The sequence below is a fragment of the Podarcis bocagei genome, assembly GCF_964188305.1.
Source record: "Podarcis bocagei genome assembly, chromosome: W".
In the NCBI taxonomy this organism is placed as follows: Eukaryota; Metazoa; Chordata; class Lepidosauria; order Squamata; family Lacertidae; genus Podarcis; species Podarcis bocagei.
In genome coordinates, this window is record NC_138131.1 from 72,060,026 (window position 1) to 72,079,442 (window position 19,417).

General features: G+C 48.3%; 2 protein-coding genes across 4 annotated transcripts; one reads left to right on the forward strand and one right to left on the reverse strand.

The window, feature by feature from the left end:
* Nucleotides 1-876: 876 nt before the first annotated feature.
* Nucleotides 877-3,073, reverse strand: LOC308578034 (anaphase-promoting complex subunit CDC26-like). The gene is made up of 2 exons (XM_081178327.1): nt 2,826-3,073; nt 877-1,308 (listed from the first exon to the last, which is right to left on the reverse strand). The coding sequence occupies exons 1-2, from the start codon at nt 2,904-2,906 to the stop codon at nt 1,162-1,164; spliced, it is 228 nt and encodes a 75-aa protein (XP_081034453.1). The 5' UTR covers nt 2,907-3,073; the 3' UTR covers nt 877-1,161.
* A 154-nt stretch (nt 3,074-3,227) lies between these two features.
* On the forward strand, nt 3,228-18,762 carry LOC308578272 (U4/U6 small nuclear ribonucleoprotein Prp4-like). 3 transcript variants are annotated; one of them, XM_081178540.1, is made up of 14 exons: nt 3,228-3,278; nt 4,679-4,856; nt 9,933-10,119; nt 10,222-10,309; nt 10,499-10,578; nt 10,806-10,899; nt 11,345-11,439; nt 11,906-11,964; nt 12,816-12,939; nt 15,105-15,194; nt 15,792-15,914; nt 17,101-17,208; nt 17,614-17,732; nt 18,149-18,762. In XM_081178540.1, exons 1-14 carry the CDS (start codon nt 3,255-3,257, stop codon nt 18,340-18,342), a joined length of 1,563 nt encoding a protein of 520 aa, XP_081034666.1. In that variant the 5' UTR covers nt 3,228-3,254; the 3' UTR covers nt 18,343-18,762. The 3 variants fall into 3 exon arrangements, with proteins under 3 accessions (XP_081034666.1, XP_081034665.1, XP_081034667.1); XM_081178539.1 differs by having other exon boundaries at nt 3,231-3,287; XM_081178541.1 differs by lacking the exon at nt 3,228-3,278 and adding an exon at nt 3,302-3,486.
* The last annotated feature ends 655 nt before the right edge of the window (nt 18,763-19,417 follow it).

A 19,417-nucleotide genomic window follows, 5' to 3' on the forward strand; every position in this document is an offset into this window, starting at 1 on the left:
TATCTACTCTGAGTAGGACTAGCATTGGCTACAGCCCATTGCTTATGAATGGATCACACAGAATTCAAGCACAAAAGGCAGGAGCAGATGTTTTATTGCAACCCATGGACTTGTAAGGCAGCCTCTTGTGGCATACTGTTTTGCAGGAAGATTAATTTGTCAGTATGCAGCAGCTTTAGACAGAATGCCTTCTTCCCAAGACAAAAGGGGAGGGGGAATCCTCAAACACTAAGTAACATCTCCTGCACCTTTGGAGCATCTCTGTAACAAGTAGATCTTGGTACCTTGTTTCACCCCGAAAATAAAACCATATTGATCATAACCGTGGTCAACTCATCTTCGTGTGAGAAAGATGAGGAATATAGTGTGGTTGCCCCCCAAATCCATTTTGCTTCGAAGTCAGACTTTTCGTCCACTTAACTCAGTACAGTCCACTCTAAAGTAGGCGAAATTCTGCCACTGTCCACCAGACAATGGTGAACTCCTAATTCCTATCAACCTCAGCCACCCTATTTCAGTGGTCAGGGAGGATGAGAGCTATGATTCAGCACTGTCTGGAGGGCCACAGCTTCCGCACTCCTTGTCTACTCCAGGGATACAGGCAGCAAATGGTCATTTCCCAGGCTGGCAACTCAGAAGCATTTTTAACTGGTGATGTCAGCAGTTCAGCCTGGGACCTTCTGCATATCCAGTCTCTGCTCTTCCACTAATAATCTAGGGCCTCTCAGTTGTAAATAAACCCACTCTACAACCACCTCAAAGTAAAAAGTAAAAAATGCTCAATTTCACTTCTGTTGCTGCACCCATCAGCAAGGCTCAAGGTCTCTTTCACAAGTAAAAATGTCCATCTATGTTTATACAATGAAGCATGCAAAGTTAAAAACAAATATTTTATTAAGCACAGCAGCCTAGCAAGGTTGCACAAAAGAAACCATCAAGTAAGGAAGATCCCATCTTTGTAGGGAAAGCAAGACTTGCTCTGCTTGGAGGAGGAACTCCATTTAAAACCTAGAGGAGAGCAGCTCAGTCTCTTCTGCTATTTCTAAACAGAGTTTGTTGGGCTCTTGAAACAAATTCCTGCTTTCTTCCAAAGCTCACAGGTACCAGGCACTCCCACTGTCCACCCTTTGGGCTCTAGAACTCAAAGTTCCCAAACTGAGATTAACAATTGTTTGGTTTGGGCTGGGGTTTGTAGCCAATCCGGTCATGTATCATCTGCTCCCGGCTCTTATGATCAGTGCTGAGTCCCAGCGCACACTCAGCATCGCTGGCTCCCACCATGTCCACCTCCTCGCGCTTCCTACGACTCTGTGGAAACATAATTAAAGCATAATTAAAGAAAACTTCTCCAGGACAATCACATATGTACCTCCTCCGCCCATGCCATGACATGTTTTCTTTTTCAAATATAGCTGTAATGAATCTGATTCTTTGCTTTCAGATTTAAGACATTGCAAGCTGTCAAAAAATTCTGCCACAGAAAGGGGCCAAACACCTTTACTCGTGAGTGCAGGGGGCTAACATGGAGGCAACCTCAAGCATAATTTGGCATTTAGATCTGCTACTGTGTACGCACAAACACACCTTCTTGCACAGGAATACAAGTAGCCATTTTATACCAAATTGGACCATTGTTTCATCTTGTTCAGTATTGTCTACTCTAACTAACAACAATATTGCAGGATTTCAGGCAGGGAGTCTCCCAGCCCTACCTGGGAGACTGAACTTGGGAGCTTCTGCATGCAAAGGAAATGCTTTACAGCTGAGCTTATGGTCATGGAACAAAACACAGGAAGCTGCCTTTTACAGAGTCAGACCATTGGATCCACTTAGCTCAGTATTGTCCACCCTGTTTGGCAGCACTTCTCCACGGTTTCAGGCAGGAAGCCTCTTCCAAACTTACTTGGGGATACTCACAATTGAACCTGGGACCTTCTCAATGCAAAGAAAACCCTTTGACACTGAGCTGCGACCTTTTCCCCAGCCAACAACCTTTTATTAAAACAAGCAAATGGCAGCCCTGAGGAGCCAGTGTTCTTTCTCCGTACTGTGCATAATTTTATAAGCTTGTTTGTGCATGTTCCACCCAAGTAAGAACAGTGGGGGGGGGGACTGCGCCCAACTCCAGCGGGTGGCTCTACCTCACCGCCTGTTTACTATACTCGGTACCCTCCTGAGTGGGAGAGAGAAGACCGGGCCTTGCAGCTCAATAACAAACAGGATGGCTACTCCCCTTGTGAGGAGAAACAGGTTTTTAAAAAAGAAAAGAGAAAGCAAGGCCAAGAGAATCTCTAAGCATGTGCAGAGTGCGCAAACAACAACACCAACACCGAAGAAAGGTGGGCAAGGAGCGCCTTGCCGTCCCGCAACCAACCAACCAACCAACCACTCACCCCAGTGGCATAGCGTGGGGGGTGCAAGGGGGGCAGGCCGCACCGGGCGCAACATCTGGGGGGGGCGCGCTCGCTGCCTCCGGAGTCGCCGAAGAGCCTCGGGCGCAGGCTGTAGCGGAGCCGCATGTCTCGCGGAACCGACGAGCTGTGCGCGCGCCCGGGCTGAAGGCGCCCGGCAGGCAGCGGCTCTCAGTGCTCGCCGCGGAGGACGCGCCAGGCAGCCCCTCCTCACAGCCCCGCCTCCGCCGGTGCTGCTGCCGCTGCTGGACCGTTGCATTTTCCTCGCCTCTCTGCCCCCCTCCTCCTCCGGGCAAGCGGCGTCGTTTGGGCAGCAGCGCCAGCAGCAACTCGCAGGTTAGGGGTTAGGGGGGCGCAAATTACGTGCCTTGCCCCGGGTGCTGACAACTCACGCTACGCCGCTGACTCACCCACCTCGAGTTCCTTGCGGGCGCCGTCGAACTCCTCGATGTCGTCCAGCTTCAACTCAAGCCGCGTCGGTTTCCGCCGCAGCATCTTGCAAGCAGACCTTTCCCCACACTGCGGCTCTCTCGCACGTGCGCAGCAGCTCCCCGCTCTTTTCTTCACCTGCACCTCTAGTTCAGACGCCGACGCCAGAGGCTCGATCCCACCACGCCCCACGTCGCCAGCCAGCAACCCGGAAGCTCTCGCTCCGCATAACCATGGAGCTCCAGGGAAGCTAGAGCGGCCCACTCTCCGGGATGGAATGGAAAGGCATCATTGGCTGTGGCGCTCTGCAAGGGCGGGGGAAGCCGCTGTGCCGGAAGTGTTTGTGGGGAGCCCGTTGCGTGTGATTCCCCCACTACAGAGCCCCGGTCTGAGAGCAGGGGTCGGGAAAGCGCCATGGCTGCGTCGCGGATCGCCGCGGTGAATAAGGCAGGGGGTTTGAAACTGGGATAGAATGTGGTTTCTTTGTTTAAAAAACGTGTATCTTTTCATAGAAATGATAAAATGAAAAATCTGTTTGAAAGACACCAGTGTCTACTTATTTACTGCAGTGACTAACGTAACCTCACGTCGGTAGTAAAAGTTTTTAGAGCGTAACGGATTGTATCCAACTAAAGCTCAATTCAAGGTTGGACTCATTTGAATTAATGAATATGACTCGCTTGCGGCTGTTAATTTCAGTGGCTCTCCTCTTTCAGTTGAGCTGAGTTGGGTGCAACTCAACGCTTCAGCTTCTGCCACAAAAGGCAAAATGTTATGCTTTAAGAGTTCTAATATTTCTGCTGCATTAAAACAACAAGGCATTCTTTGCCACCTTAAAGACTAACAAACGTTGTTGTTTCAAAACCACCTATTAGAGTGGACTTGTAGTCCATGAAAGTTTATGCCAGAATAAATATATATATATATATGTTAGGATTGTATCCAGTGCTATCTCTACACGGAGCAGACCCACTGAAATGAATAAACATAACCAATTCAAGCCCATTAGTTTTATTGGGCCTACTCAGAGCAAGACATGGATTTCCTTTGCTTTTAAAGTACAGTGGTACCTTGGGTTAAGAACTTAATTCGTTCTGGAGGTCCGTTCTTAACCTGAAACTGTTCTTAACCTGAGGTACCACTTTAGCTAATAGGGCCTCCTGCTCCCGCCGTGTGATTTCTGTTCTCACCCTGAAGCAAAGTTCTTAACCCGAGGTACTAGGTCTGGGTTAGCGGAGTCTGTAACCTGAAGCGTCTGTAACCTGAAGCGTCTGTAACCTGAGGTACCACTGTACCATGATACTCATGGACTAACAGGACTGTTCCTGTGGAATATTTTATGTTAGTCACTGTAATAAATATATTACCAAACAGTATAATCCTTAACAATGTCAACTCACAAGAAAGTCCTATTGAGTTCAGTAGTGCTGACTCCCACAGAGGTGGGCTTAGGGTTTTAGCCTTAATGATTAACAGTATGCTGGGATTCAAAACAAAATTGTCTCATGTACTGTTTGATGGGGTGGGGGCTGTCAGATGTGCGCAGATGTCATGAGTCAGGAGTATAGGGGGAGGGGAGCTGGTTACTGCCTTTTGGCTCCATTCCTCTCCAGCCTCCTCTTCTGCCTCAGTCTGGACTGCTCTCTGCCCCATGTCTCTTCCTGCTCACTAAAGCCTGTTGCCTCTTCTCCCTCTGACCATGCATCGCTGCCCCCCTGGCTCTGAGCCTTCTTCCCCAGTTCTCTGCATCAAGCCAGCCCATGACAGCAGGTGGGGGAAAATCCAAATTTGCTCTCTTCCTTCTCCATGTAGGCTACTGCTGAGTTTCCTTCTTGCAGGGTTCAAAAACAAAGGCTTCAGATCAAGGGGATGCTCCTCCAGCCAAGAAAGCCCCAATTTTCTATGGGAGCTTAGAGGAGAAAGAGCAAGAGCGTCTCCTCAAAGGGGAGTCTGGGTTGATGGGCAAGGATGCAGTCAAAGCAGCTATTGAGGCTGGCAACATCAATATCACCAGTGGTAAGAGATGGTAGTGAGCTGACTGGGAGATGGAAGGAAAAGGATGGAGGGAAGAACTGCTTAGTGGGGCTGATAATTTGTTTAGAATGCTTGCAAGCAAGCCATTTTCAGCAAATGCTCTCAGAGAAGTTCTCAGTTCAATACTAAAATTACAATTAAATCAGGAAGTCCTTTAAAACAAATCACACTAAAGCATTACACAGCATAATGAGATTAAACGAGATGCTGACATAAAACCACATGCAAACAAAGAAGACATTCACTTGGTGCTGACAGAATGCCACAACTAAGAAGCCTGTGTCATTGTCCACCATACTTCCAAGGGTGGTAGGACCTAGAATATATCTTAATGTTTGGGTGGGTTCATGTGGGAACAGGTAATCTTTCAACTAGCCTGGCCCCAACCCATTTGGGGCTTTGTAGGTCAAAATCTGCACTTTGGCTTGAGCTTGGCAATGAACTTTAATCCAGTGTATCTCTTTAGGACAGGCAAAATAGGTTCCATATGACCAGTCCCATTTATTTGCTTTAACTGTAGTTTCCAAGCAATCTTCAAAGGCAGCCCCAAGTACAGTGCGTTATAGTAATCAGCCCATGGATAAATGTGACCAGGCTATCTTTATCCCAGGGATGCTATCAGTTATACATACAGTGGTACCTCCAGTTACAAACCTAACCCGTTCCAGAGGTCCGTTCGTAACCGGAAACCGCTCGTAACATGAAGTGCGCTTCCGCTAATGGCACCTCCCGCTGCTGCCGCACCACCGGAGCGTGGTTTCTGCTCGCATCCCGGGACAAAGTTCACAATGAGGGGCATCTACTTTCGGGTTAGTGGAGCGCGTAACCCGAAGAATTTGTAAGGGGGACGGTTCGCAACATGAGGTACCACTGTAGTTCTTTACAGGAGAAAGCAAGCAAGAGACAAATCCCTGCCCTGAGGTCTTTATAATTTAAATCTAGATAGGGGTAGCAAAAAGCAAAACACTAGATGAGAAGGAGTGTCACAGGTGGCAGCAGATCAATGTGGGTAGGTTTCGTTTCAGGGGAACAAATGCTTGTTGGCTAGCTCCTGCGCATCTGCAGATCCTATTTGTTCCCTCTGGATATAAAAATGTGTACTTCCAGTGGCCATAAGAGATTGTGCTCTCTTACCCCCCCCCCCAGCAAAACATTAATTACATTTTGCCTTTGTATGAATGTTGATTTTAAGCCATTTGGGGAGCCAGTTTTGGCTGAAAAGAGGGATAATAATAATAATAAATTTTATTTATATCCCACCCTCCCCAGCCGAAGCCGGTCTCAGGGCGGCTAACAACAATCAAATAATCAGTCAAATAGTCACACAATCTAAAAATATTTCATTATGAAAATTAATTAAATCGAATTGATGGCAACCAATTAAGCAAAATTCTGTGCAGGTTGCCAGAGGAGGGAGTCAGGCTGTGCCCTGACCAAAGGCCTGGCGGAACAACTCTGTCTTGCAGGCCCTGCGGAAAGATGTCAGGTCCCGCAGGGCCCTAGTCTCTTGGGACAGAGCGTTCCACCAGTTTGGAGCCGCAGCCGAGAAGGCCCTGGCTCTAGTTGAGGCCAGCCTAACCTCTCTGAGGCCTGGGACCTTGAGGATGTTATTATTTGCAGACCGTAGGTTTCTCTGTGGGGCATACCAGGAGAGGCGGTCCCGTAGGTACGAGGGTCCTAGGCCGTATAGGGCTTTAAAGGTTAAAACCAGCACCTTAAACCTGATCCTGTACTCCACCGGGAGCCAGTGCAGCTGGTATAGTACCGGATGAATGTGCTCTCGCAGCGAAGACCCCATAAGGAGTCTCGCCGCGGCATTCTGCACCCGCTGGAGTTTCTGGGTCAGTCTCAAGGGCAGCCCCACGTAGAGCGAGTTACAATAATCCAGTCTGGAGGTGACCGTCGCATGGATCACAGTGGCTAGGTCAGGACGAGAGAGATAAGGTGCCAACTGCTTAGCTTGGCGGAGATGAAAAAATGCCGCCTTTGTTATAGCTGTAATCTGCGCCTCCATAGAGAGGGAGGTATCGAAGATTACACCCAAACTCTTAACGGACGGTGCTGGCACTAATTGCACCCCCGCAAGAGATGGGAGTTGCCCCCTCGATCCCATATCGTCCCGCCCCAGCCAGAGGACCTCTGTCTTCGAAGGATTTAACTTCAACCGGCTCCCACGTAACCATCCAGCCACAGCTTCCAGACATCTGGTCAGTGTGTCTGGGGCCGAGTCAGGATGGCCATCCATCAACAGATAGAGTTGGGTGTCATCAGCATACTGATGGCAACCCAGCCCAAAACTCCGGACAAGCTGGGCGAGGGGGCGCATAAAGATGTTAAAAAGCATCGGGGAGAGAATTGCACCCTGAGGCACTCCACACACCAAGGAGTGGCGTGATGACAATTCCCCCCCAAGCGCCACCCTCTGTCCCCGACCAGAGAGAAACGAGCGCAGCCATTGAAGGACTGTGCCCTGGATCCCCACGTCGGCAAGGCGGTGGTCCAGGAGTTCGTGATCGACCATGTCAAAGGCTGCTGACAGATCTAGAAGAATCAGCAGCCCCGACCTGCCTCGATCCAGCTGCCTGTGGAGATCATCTGTTAGGACGACCAGAGCCGTCTCGGTCCCATGACCAGCCCGGAAGCCGGACTGGAATGGATCCAGAGCAGATGTTTCATCCAGAAACCTACCAAGCTGTTCAGCAACCGCTCTCTCAATCACCTTACCCAGGAATGGAAGATTCGAGACTGGGCGGTAATTGGATAGATCTGAGGGATCTAATGATGTTTTCTTTAAGAGCGGACGCACCACCGCCTCCTTCAGTTCCCCTGGGAATAATTTGTTCCCCTGGGACAAATTGATGATATCCCCCAGGGGGCCCCGCACCTCGTCTGGACACGCTCTAATCAGCCATGACGGGCACGGGTCAAGAGGACAGGTGGTGGGCTTTCCAGCTTGGAGGAATCTGTCCACATCGGCTGGAGATATCCGGTCAAAGTGGTCCAATACTGGACCCGAGCACAGTCGAGGGGCCTCCAGTTCCTTTATTGTATCCAAATTGGCAGGGAGGTCATGGCGGAGCAACAGGACCTTCTCCGCAAAAAAGCTCGCAAATGCCTCACAGCTGTGTGTCAGATTGTTATTTAAATTTGGCTGTCCTTCAAGGGACGTTAAGAGACCGAATTATACTAAATAATTGCGCCGGGCGAGAGCTAGCGGATGCAATGGAGGCCGAGAAGTAAGACTTCTTAGCGGCCTTCACTGCCATCTCATAGGTTTTCATAAAAACCCTATAAGATGTTCTTGAGGCTCTGTCACGGGCACCCCGCCATACTCGCTCTAGCCGTCTGAGGTCCCGCTTCATTTTCCGAAGCTCCTCGGTAAACCAGGGAGCCCGGTTTCTGCGGGGTCGCAGAGGGCGCTTAGGTGTGATCTCATTGATGGCTGCCAGGAGCTGGGTATTCCAGCCCTCAACAAGCTCAGTCAATGAGTCGCCGGGGGAGCAAGGTCCCGCAAGGCTTGACGGAATCTATCCGGGTCCATCAGCCTCTGCGGGCGAGCCCAAATCGGCTCGCCACCTAAGCAGGGTGGGGGTGGAAAGTCAATCCTGGCTTTCAGAGCATAGTGATCAGACCATGGCACCTTCATCGAAGGAGACATGATCACATCTATACCGGCGCCAAAGATCAAATCCAGCGTGTGGCCTGCTTGATGTGTGGGGCCCGAAACAAACTGGGAGAGCCCTACTGTCGCCATGGAAGACACCAGGTCCAGAGCCAGTGAGGAGGGAGTGGCATCAGCATGGAAGTTGAAGTCTCCCAATACCAATAGGTTAGGGAACTCCAAGGCCCAGCCGGCCACCGCCTCCAGCAGGCCTGACAGGGTGGCTGCTGGTGCGTTAGGTAGCCGGTACACCAGCCAGACAGCCAAGCTCTCCTCGGAGCCCCACACTAGACCAACACATTCAATGCCGGGGATCGATGGCGGTGGTAGAGCCCTGAAAGAACAATCTTCCCGGATTAATACTGCCACCCCTCCCCCGCGGCCCACAGTCCGTGACTGGTGGAGGACGGAGAAACCCGGGGGTGCAATCTCTCGTAAGGTAACAGTTACCCCTTCGCGCACCCAGGTCTCCGTCACACAAGCCAGGTCGACTCCCTGCGAGGTAAAGAAATCTCGCAGGGTAGTGGTTTTGTTGCCTATAGACCTGGCATTGCACAACACCAGTGAAGGAGGTGAGTAATCCTTGCTCACCCTACCCTTGTCTCTCGGGATGGGGCGCAGATTGGAAGGGGTACGAGCATATCCGTATCTCGATCCCCTTCGCCTATAACATCTGCCCCCACCGCCATACCTCCCTCGCCCCTCCACGGTAGCAATCCCAAGCCTCATACTAACCTCCATTTACAAAATAGAAAACAAAACAACCAAAACAATTATGCCCAAACAAAACCAGTCCCCACCCCACTCAAATGTCCAACCCCAAAACCAAAACAAGACGGAACAAACAAAAATACATAGATAAAAACCACCATTCACGGTGGTACAACAAAGTAAACAATAAAAACACCTTTAAAACAACTTAAAATATATATAAACATCTTTAACATTTGCTGCAGATAATGAAATAATATAATATTATAAAAAACAACAACCCCCATTTAAGGTGCTGCAAATTAAAAGCAATTAAAACATTTAAAACTATTTTGTCCATTGCTGCCGGTAGCTGCTCAGTCCTCTAAACTGTAATGGTAGTGCAGGCCCCGCCCCCTAGGCCAGATGGAGTTGGCAGGAGAGGGAGCGGTCTTCCCAGCACTCACACAAGCAGCAACAGCAGCCGTCAAAGTCTTAAGCCACAGGCCTCACTGATAACATAAGCTTTGACCTGGACACTCAAGGAGCAGAGAGAGGTGACACAGCATATACCACATATTGTTGCTCTTTGAATGTGGCTTCATTGGAATGAAGCAAACTTTTGAAGTGAGGGTCAAGTGTTGAGGCTTTGTAGGGTCCTGTTGGGGTTGTATTTCCTATAACCTTTGGCTTTCTACTATGATCAGGTGAAGTTTTTGACTTGGAAGAGCACATCAGCGAGCGCCAGGCAGAGGTCCTGGCAGAGTTTGAGCGCCGGAAGCGTGCCAGGCAAATCAATGTTTCCACAGATGACTCTGAGGTCAAGGCCTGCTTACGAGCCCTCGGGAAGCCCATCACACTTTTTGGAGAGGGCCCTGCAGAAAGGAGGGAGAGGTGAGAGAGGATGAAATTGACTTGCTCTCACTTCCTTTTCCAGTTCATTGATGTGACTCATATAAACAAAGGCAAGTTAATCTTCACTTTATTTCTCAACAGGCTACGTAACATTCTGTCTGTGGTTGGCACAGACGCATTGAAGAAGACCCAAAAAGAAGATGAGAAGTCCAAGAAATCAAAAGAGGAGGTAATAAATTTTAAAGTGTGTTATGAGTGACAGCAGCTCTGGGGTTTCAAATGGGAGTCTTCACAAACCCTGGGAGCTCACACTTTCCCACTGAGCTCCGACCTTTCCCCTTAGCTATAAATGTGTGCCCACTATAGTACCCAAGTCTCACAAGAGATACCCACCCCTTTAATGTTTCATTTCTCTTAGTATCAGCAAACCTGGTACCACGAAGGACCAAATACCTTGAAGACGGCCAGACTGTGGATCGCCAACTACTCCCTCCCTCGGTAAGGGGCTGGGATTGAGAAATGCTAACGCAAACATTGATGAGGCCTTGTATATCTATTGTCCCTAACTAGAGTGGTGGTGATGGTTGAGAAATGGGGGATTTCAAACCCACCTCAAAAGACAGATGGCACGTGGCAGAAGAATTGTCACCATTACAACTTGTAGGCCTCTGCAAGGGTTGAATATGGGCAAGACCTGGTTGCATTAATTTTTGTTCCCTTCACAGGGCAATGAATCGATTGGAGGAAGCCCGGCTGCTCAAGGAGGTCCCTGAGGCCACACGGACTTCCCAGAAACAGGAGCTGCACAAATCTCTAAGGGTAAGTGGGACCCATCTCTGCTATGACTTAAAAGTTCTGGGCACTGGGCTGCTGCAGCCCAGAAGGCCCCCGAGATGCTGAGGTTCAAATGAGCTTGCAGAAGGCTTCTGTGCCTCTGCTCCTCCTCAGCATAATTCAATGGTAGATCAAATGCTTTGCATGTGGATGATCCCAGGTTGACTCCCTGGCATCTCCATCTCCTGGACAAGGAAAGATCTCTGCTGGTTGCTTGGAATTCAGCTGCCAGTTCAGAGCACATAACATTGCACTAAATGGGTCCCACAATTCAGCTCAGTAGGAAACACTACTGGGGGTGAGGTGGGGGAGCAGCCTGGGCAGGAAACGTCATCTCTTTTCTTTACCATCTCAGCGCCATCTCATTTTATTGAGCCCTTCATTTCCTCTGGTGGCAAAATATTATCTTTTTTTGTTGTTTTTCTTTCAGTCTTTGAATAATTTCTGCAGCCAAATTGGAGACGACCGCCCTATCTCCTATTGCAACTTCAGCCCCAACTCCAAGCTCCTGGCTACAGCTTGCTGGTAAACTTTGTTCTGCTTTTCATTATGTCCCTCCCAATCCTGCTAAGTTCTCCTATAGTGCACAGGAGAGGCTGCCTGAGCTGTTGGGAGCAGTCATAAAATCATAAAATTGTAGAGCTGGAAAGGATCCCGAAAGTCATCTTGTCCAACGCCCTGTAATTAGCAAGTTCTGGAAGGCTATTGTGGGAGTAGTTTTTAGAATGTGATAGTTCTGTGGGTGCATTTTATCATTTTGTTGAAGGTTGTTTTTAGACTTGCTATCTTCTGTTTTGTTTTTAGACTTGTTATCTTGCAACTGAATTTTGCTTGGTTTTTATATGTGTTTGGTTTTTTTTTTACTCTCTTAGCTTCCTTGATTGCTTTTGTTTGATTGGTTTTGTTTGTAAAACAGAAAGACAAGGGATAGAAAACATTTTAAGATAAAATAAAATGCCAGTCAGTTTTCCTTCTGCCTTTTCTCTCCCAGGAGTGGCCTCTGTAAACTGTGGTCAGTGCCGGATTGTAATCTCATCTGCACTTTGCGAGGTATAGTATCTGACTCCCACCGCACCCATTGCCAAAGCAGCCTGCTTTTCTCTTATCTTCCCTCAAATGACTGGAGCAATTACAGTATATGGCTGATTAGGAGCATAAGGCTACATGGGTGGGAGGCTATGAATTTTGAGAGTGGTGCTGTGCAAACTTCTTCCTTTATTTGTTTGTCCCCCTTGGGCTTGGGTGAGATGGCATTCCTTTCTGGAAGACAGCCTTGACTCTAATAATCAGTGTTGGGAGTCATATCCTATAGGTCCACTGCTTAGCTGCTGACTAATTCAGAGCATGGGAACGTCAGACCCGTGGGCCACATGTGGCCCTCACAGCCTCTCTGGCCCTTGGGGCTCTCTTCAAACTGCACCAACCCTGCTTGGCACCCTCCTTTAGTGTTTTTACTTGGGTGGAATGTGGCCTTGAATTCTGATCAGGCCTGGAAGGAGACTAGAAATGGGAGTGTGAAGGCAGGTAGCCTACTATACAAAGGGAAAAGCTGCATTTGTTGCTCCACCTTCTTTTGCTTTTGGCCCCTCCCACTATTGGCATGCAGCAGAAGACACTCAAGAAGGGCGTGAAGCAGGGAGAGTGAAGTGTGTGGCCTGAGGGGAAAGAGTGAATTAGTGTGGGGAGAGTGCCAAGGACCAAAGTGGAAGGCCTTGAGAGCCACATTTGGCTTACAGGGCCAAGGTTCCCCACCCCGGCTTTAGCACAAAAACTAAATTTGGAGTGATTCCCAGTCAAAGAGTCTCTTCGGAGCAATAGGAAGAGGCCCAGACTCAGACAGAGGAAGCAAGCTTAAAATTGGCTGGCTCTCAAACTGTCTGTCTGTCTCGTCTGTTCCCAAGGGCACAACACCAACGTTGGAGCCATTGTCTTTCACCCAAAGGCAACCATCTTCCTGGACAAGAAGGACGTCAACCTGGCTTCATGCGCAGCAGATGGCTCTGTCAAACTCTGGAGTCTTGAAAGGTACGCCTGGGCCCAGGAAAATCAGTTGCCTTCCCTTCCTTATTTTATTGGCTGCTGCGGGTGGTAGAGAAAAATATTAAAGAATGGCTTCCTGCTTAACCTCCTTCTGCAACAAACAAAACACTAACACAAGTGATTGAGGCAGGGGCATGACCACACCATACTTTTAAAGCACATGGCTCCCCCCAAAGAATCCTGGGAGCTGTAGTTTGTTACAAGTGCTGGGAATTATAGTCCTGTGAGGGTGAACTATAGTTCCCAGAGTTATTTTGCTGTGGGTGCTTTTGGGGGCCTGATCCAGCAGTGCTCCTCTCTCCTTATAATGAGGCTTCTTTTCTGTGTTACTGTTTCTAAACCTTTATAGAGACACGAGTTTGCTTGGCTTATTGGTTGTGCCCCCTGGCCCAAACTGTGAGGTGGGGGGTTCCCACTTCTCCCCCATGTCATACTTGTCTTACTTTTTACACCTCTTGTCTTGCTATGTCCCCAGATAGGCTGCATTTGTTCCAACAGTCAAGGCACTGTGACTCTTGGGGAAGGCAGTTGATTCTGTCAGTGCGTTATCCAAGGAAACAGAGAGAGAGCAGATTCTTTAATTGGGCCTCAGGGAAGAGGTTTATTTCTGTCAGATACTGTTGCTGTGGGCCGAAGCATCAGTGGTGGTAAATTCGCACTCCTTCTCTCAGTCTTGGGTGCCTGTGAGGTCATAGAATCATAGAATCATAGAATTGTCAAGTTGGAAGGGACCACAAGGGTCATTGAATCCAACCCCCTGCAATGCAGGAATCTTTTGCTCAAACTCATATTTAGTGATAGATTTTTTCCCACCTGTTGAACTCGAGACCCTCTTATGCAACAGTAAGGGACCTGTGGCCCATGGGCCTGACTGGGCCTGGCAGGGAACCTGATATGGCCCATGGGGCCATTTTTGCCAAGCCACACCTGCCCCACCCCTGACATCTTGTATAACATGGGGCAGGTAAAGACACGGCCGCAAAAGGAACAAGTAGAAGAGCTTTAAAACATGTTGTTCTGGGGCCATTCTGTGGCTTGTTATATTGATGTCAAATTCAAACCCCACTGGGCTAGGCTTCCTTCTGGAGTTCCCTGAGTTCCTTCACCTTTTGTTTAAGAAAGTCAGGGTTGCGTGTACAGGACTGGATCATTCCAGCAACAAGGGGGCTCAATCAAACTGAAGAGAGCAGCTACAGTAAGTGGAGCTGGTCTAGTAGCTCTTATACTTGAGGAAGTATTAGGACTTCCTCCTGCCAATGAGGTTACTGGTTCACTATCCAGTTGCTTTCTTTTGGAACACAGGGTTGTAGACCCATTGAAATGCATGGACATGCATTAATTTCACTGGGTCTACTCTGAAATGAACTGAATTGAATACAACCCCATAGGAAGCTGCTTTATAGCAAGCCAGACTAATTGCCTCTCAAGGCCACTGTTGTCTGCTCTAACAGGCAGTGGCTCTCCACAGTTTCAGGTGGGAGGATTTCCCAGCCGTACTTGGAGACACCAGGGATTGAATCTGGGATTCTTTTGCCTGCAGAGTGTGTCTACCACTGAGCCACAACTGCTCTGCTTGGGCAGGCAGGGTTTTCCCTTCTGTTTCGAATGCCCTTTGATTACTTTAATATTTGTACTTTGCAGCCCTGGGAACAATGGGGAGTAGCCTACATGAAGCATCCCAAGCTGCCTGTGTATTTTTGCAGCCAGTCAGAGACAGCATTGTTTGTTTACTTGTGAACTAGTTTTGCAAAGCCCCGTCACAACATATTTTAGGCTTGAAAGGCAGCAAGCAGTGTACAAATCTTATACAGTAGTATACTATGACTAAGCTGTTAATAAAGTCATTGGATAAAGCCAAGCTAGTCTGTGAATCTTTCAATAACAACTGAAACATTTTTCTCTTCTGGGCACCCTTCAGGGGGGTCACTTACCAGTGGTGGGTGGAGTAACTACTGTAAATTTTACCTTCACACAGCAGATTAGTTTCTGTACACACCCCCCCCCCTCTGTCCTCCAGCCAGCCAGCTGGAATCCACCCATCGCACCTTTCCCTTTCTCCTATTCTGTATTGCTCCCTCTTTATTTTAGTCTCTCTTATGGGACAGTCAGCATCATCAAGAATTTGCCGTGAGATGTTGTGTTTCTTTCAGTGATGAACCAGTGGCTGACATCGAGGGACACACAGCGAGAGTAGCCCGGGTGGCATGGCATCCCTCTGGCAGGTTTCTGGGCACCACCTGGTAAGTCAGAGGAGGGGGTGCTGCCCAAAGGGCCACACATGGCACCTGGTCTAATTTCTTGTGGGTAGCAAGGAGGTGAATAAATAGGGAAATGATGTGATGGAGAAAGAGGAAGAGCAGAGAGCAGCAGAAAGAAAAGGAAGAAAAGAGAGTTCCTTCCATTGTTAGTAGTCTCACCACCACTGGCAATGCCACCACCATGGGTTACCTTCGAAATAATTCTGCCCTCGATAGAAAAACAGTTGTTGTCATCCCCTTGTGATATGTTACTTCTTTCCACTCAGCCCAGCACTCATTACACAAGACTGGAAAGTGAGAGGTCAGAATGGGAGGAAGCTGCAGTTGAAGATCCCAATACTGAGCAGAGAATTGAATTATGTGTCCTAAATGCTACACATATCCCTGTATCAGTTGGCTGATCGTCTAAGTTTGTGGGGGCCAGGGGCAGATTAGATTAATTCCATGGTCTTAGCTTGTAGTGGAGATCAGGATAGACAATCCAGCCACCTGCTTGAACTTCGGGGGGGGGGGGACCTGTTGGGGCCTTGTGAGATATTCACTTGAGTCTTTGTCTCTTCTCCACCTCCCCCCCTGCAGCTATGACCACTCTTGGCGCCTGTGGGACCTGGAGGCTCAGGAGGAAATCTTGCACCAGGAGGGGCACAGCAAAGGAGTTTACGACATCACCTTCCATGTTGACGGCTCCCTTTCTGCCACTGGGTAAATCTACATGCATGTGCAAGTCCTAACCCTCCCTGGGGGTGTCACTGAGCAAGTATCAGCCAGTCAGTAATGATGCTCATTCTTGCTAGTTCTAAAATGCCAGAAAAGAGAGAGAACTGGTTGGGATTCTACCTTCAGAAGATCCCACTCAAGTCTTCACTCCTGGAGCTAAAAAGTCACAGGGTGGAAATTCTAATGAGGGAGGGGCCATAGCTTCGATAAGAGCGTCTGCTCTGCGTGGAGAAAGTCACAGCTTCAATCCCCAATGGTTATCTTCCTATCTATAATCCTGGAGAGCAGCTGCCAGTCAGTGTAGACACTACTGAATTAGATGGACCAATGTTCTGACTCATTTCTAGGAAACTTCCTTTGTTCCTAATAGCTTGACTGTATTCCTGAGTTTATACTGCTCATTAAAATAAAAGTTTCAACTTTTTAGGGCAATATTAAGATTTGCCCCATCATTGTTCTTAATTTGCAAATTCTGATCTGGGCAGCTCTTGCTTTAGCTTGTTTGTAATTGAGTCGATCCTTCATTGTCATGTAACTATGCTTTGGAACTCCCTGCCTATTGACATTAAGCAAGCTATATAGTTGTAGGCACCTGCTGAATCCTTTTTTTTTTTTTTTTGGCTTGAAAAGCCTACCCAAGTGCATAATTTAGTTACTTTGTTTTTAAAGTTCTACTTATTTTTATGCGTGTTTATAATGCCAATGGCTTTTAGGTATATTTGCTTTTTAATTGTTCTGTAGATTTTAGCTATGTTTCACGTTCAGTTTTTGTACTCCTCTTAGATAACTTTTTGATTTAAGTGCATAATAAATATTCTAAATCTATGCAAACAAAGTGTGCTAATTAGACTTTCCTACATGTGATTTGCCAGGTAGGTCAGATCTGGGTCCTGCTTGCAAAACCTTGGAACTGCAGACAGGAGGTGGTAGTAACATGGGAGGCAATCCGAGCTGCATTGCAGAAAGGCTTTGCTCCAATTTAACAACTGTGGTTCGCAGAAGCTCCTTTGGCTCCTGTTTAGTGATGTTAAGAGGCATCCAGCCTAGGTGACAACTAAAGAGGAAAGAAGATCCAAAGATGGCTTTAAGTGATGCCTCTTATTCAGAGTGGAAGCATGGGAAGGGGGTTGTGTGAGAAAGAGATTGTTTGACGTTTTTCTCTTCCTTTCAGTGGCCTTGATGCATTTGGCCGCGTGTGGGATCTGCGCACAGGGCGTTGTATCATGTTTTTGGAGGGTCATCTCAAGGAGATCTATGGGATCAACTTTTCCCCTAACGGGTAAGAACCAATTTGCCTTCCCCTCTTGGGGTGCAGGTCTTAATATTGACACACAGACAACTAACTTCTGCTTGGAGTAGATTAATTGAAATTAATGGAACTAATTTGGTCTGCATGCACACTATACATTCAAAGCACATTTCCCACCCCAAATCACCCTGGGAATTTTAGTTTCCCCCTCACAGAGCTTATAATTCCCTATGCCCTTAGTAAACTACAGTTCCCAGGATTCTTTGGCAGAAGCCGTGTGCTTTAAATGTATGATGGGTACATAGCCTTCCCCCCTCCTCCAATATATTTTATTAAAGCTTTTTCATAATCATGTAGGATTATGAATAGGGCTGAAACTGGGAACAACCCCCTTGCACGCAAACCCGAATTCCTCCTCTTCCGTACTTCTCATAGGTACCACATTGCCACTGAAAGCGGCGACAACACCTGTAAAGTGTGGGATCTCCGCCAGAGAAAGTGCATCTACACCATCCCTGCCCATCAGAACCTGGTGACCAGAGTGAAGTTTGAACGTAAGTCTCTGTAGCTGCTAATGCCTTTTCCCAGAAACTGAGGATATATAATGGGTTGAAAAGTACCTTGTCTGTGGTTTCCATGTGCAACATAGATTCCCAAGACTTGGATATATACCGCTCCCCACCCTCCCCAAATACACTGGCTCTTGAGAATAGCCTGTATGCTCTGTCACTCACCCTCCCTCTTCCTGCATCCCCCGTTCCCTGCTTATGGTTGGCTTTTGGGTAAGGTTTTGGGGAAACTGGTAGCACTCTGGAAGTTGTTGGACTCCCATCAGCCCCAGCCAGCATAGCTAATGGTCATGGACGATGGGAGTTGTAGTTCCTCACCCCTGCTGTAAGTGGTAAATCTCTATATTACCTCCTTAGTCCTCCTCCCCACTTCCTGTTATTTTTCTCTTTCCGCCACCCAGCAAATCATGGCAACTTCCTGCTTACTGGATCTTACGACAACACAGCCAAGGTCTGGACGCACCCAGGCTCATCCCCGCTGAAAACCTTGGCAGGACACGAGGGCAAAGTCATGGGCTTGGACATCTCCCTGGACGGGCAGCTGATCGCCACATGCTCTTATGACAGGACTTTCAAGCTTTGGATGGCAGAGTAGGCGGAAGGAGCATTTCTGCCGGATTGGCCCTGCCCAGCTCCCGCAGCCAAGGAAGGCAGCCTGCTGTGACTCCCTGGGCCTCCGCTGCAGATCAGGGCATGGTTTGATGCACTTCTGGGATACTGCCTCCTCCTAACACATGCACACACCCTCTGGTCAGGCCAAGCTGAGTTTGAGAATGCCTTTCCTATTGCATTTTGCTTTAGTTGTGTACTCTCCTCTCCCTTCCCTGTGGAATTGGCTTGCATTGATCCAGCACTACCAACCTTTAGGAATACCCAGGGTGCTAACAGAGATGGTAGGGTGGGTTGTTCTGGTTGTTATTTTGGAGTGGGGTCACAGCTTCTTCTCACTCGGACAGAGACTTTTCTTGAAAAACGACACCCTAACATTAAAGCAGAGTGGCTGCTTGAAAATGGTGACGCCTGTGTGGGTTGCGTTTTTGACACATTTCTTGAGCCAAACAGCCTCTGGTGATGGGGTGCCTCCCCTGCCCCACCCATCAGTGCTCAGCTTTCCTATTATCACTCCTGCATTCATAGAATCATAAAGTTGGTAGGGACCTTAAGGATCATTAGCCCAGGAATGGTGAAACCACAGGCCCCCTAAGCCAGATGTGGCCCTCCAGGCTTCCCTGCCTGGCCCTCAGGACTCTCCCCTGGCCACAACCCTCCACAAACCATGTTTCACATCCTCCCTGAGAGTTTTTGCCTGGCAGGAATGCGTTCTTTCACTCTGATAATACTTCTTGCTTGCCTAGATGAAGGATATGGAAGGGCGTGTGTGGATATGGAAACTGGCCTGCTGCACAGAGGTAACATTTACATTAGCTGCCCTACTCATTTTTGCCTCACCCCACCTACCACTGGCATGTGGAGCTCAGAAGGTTGCCCAGAATAATTTATATGAAGCCGTGGACAGAGATAATCTGGGGGTTGGAGCTGGGTGTTCATCAGTATGAGGATACCCAGCTCTACCTCTCATATAAATCAGAACCAGTGAAGGCGGTGAACGTCCTGTGTGGGTGTCTGGAGACAATTGGGCGATGGATGGCAGTCAATATATTGAGGTGGAA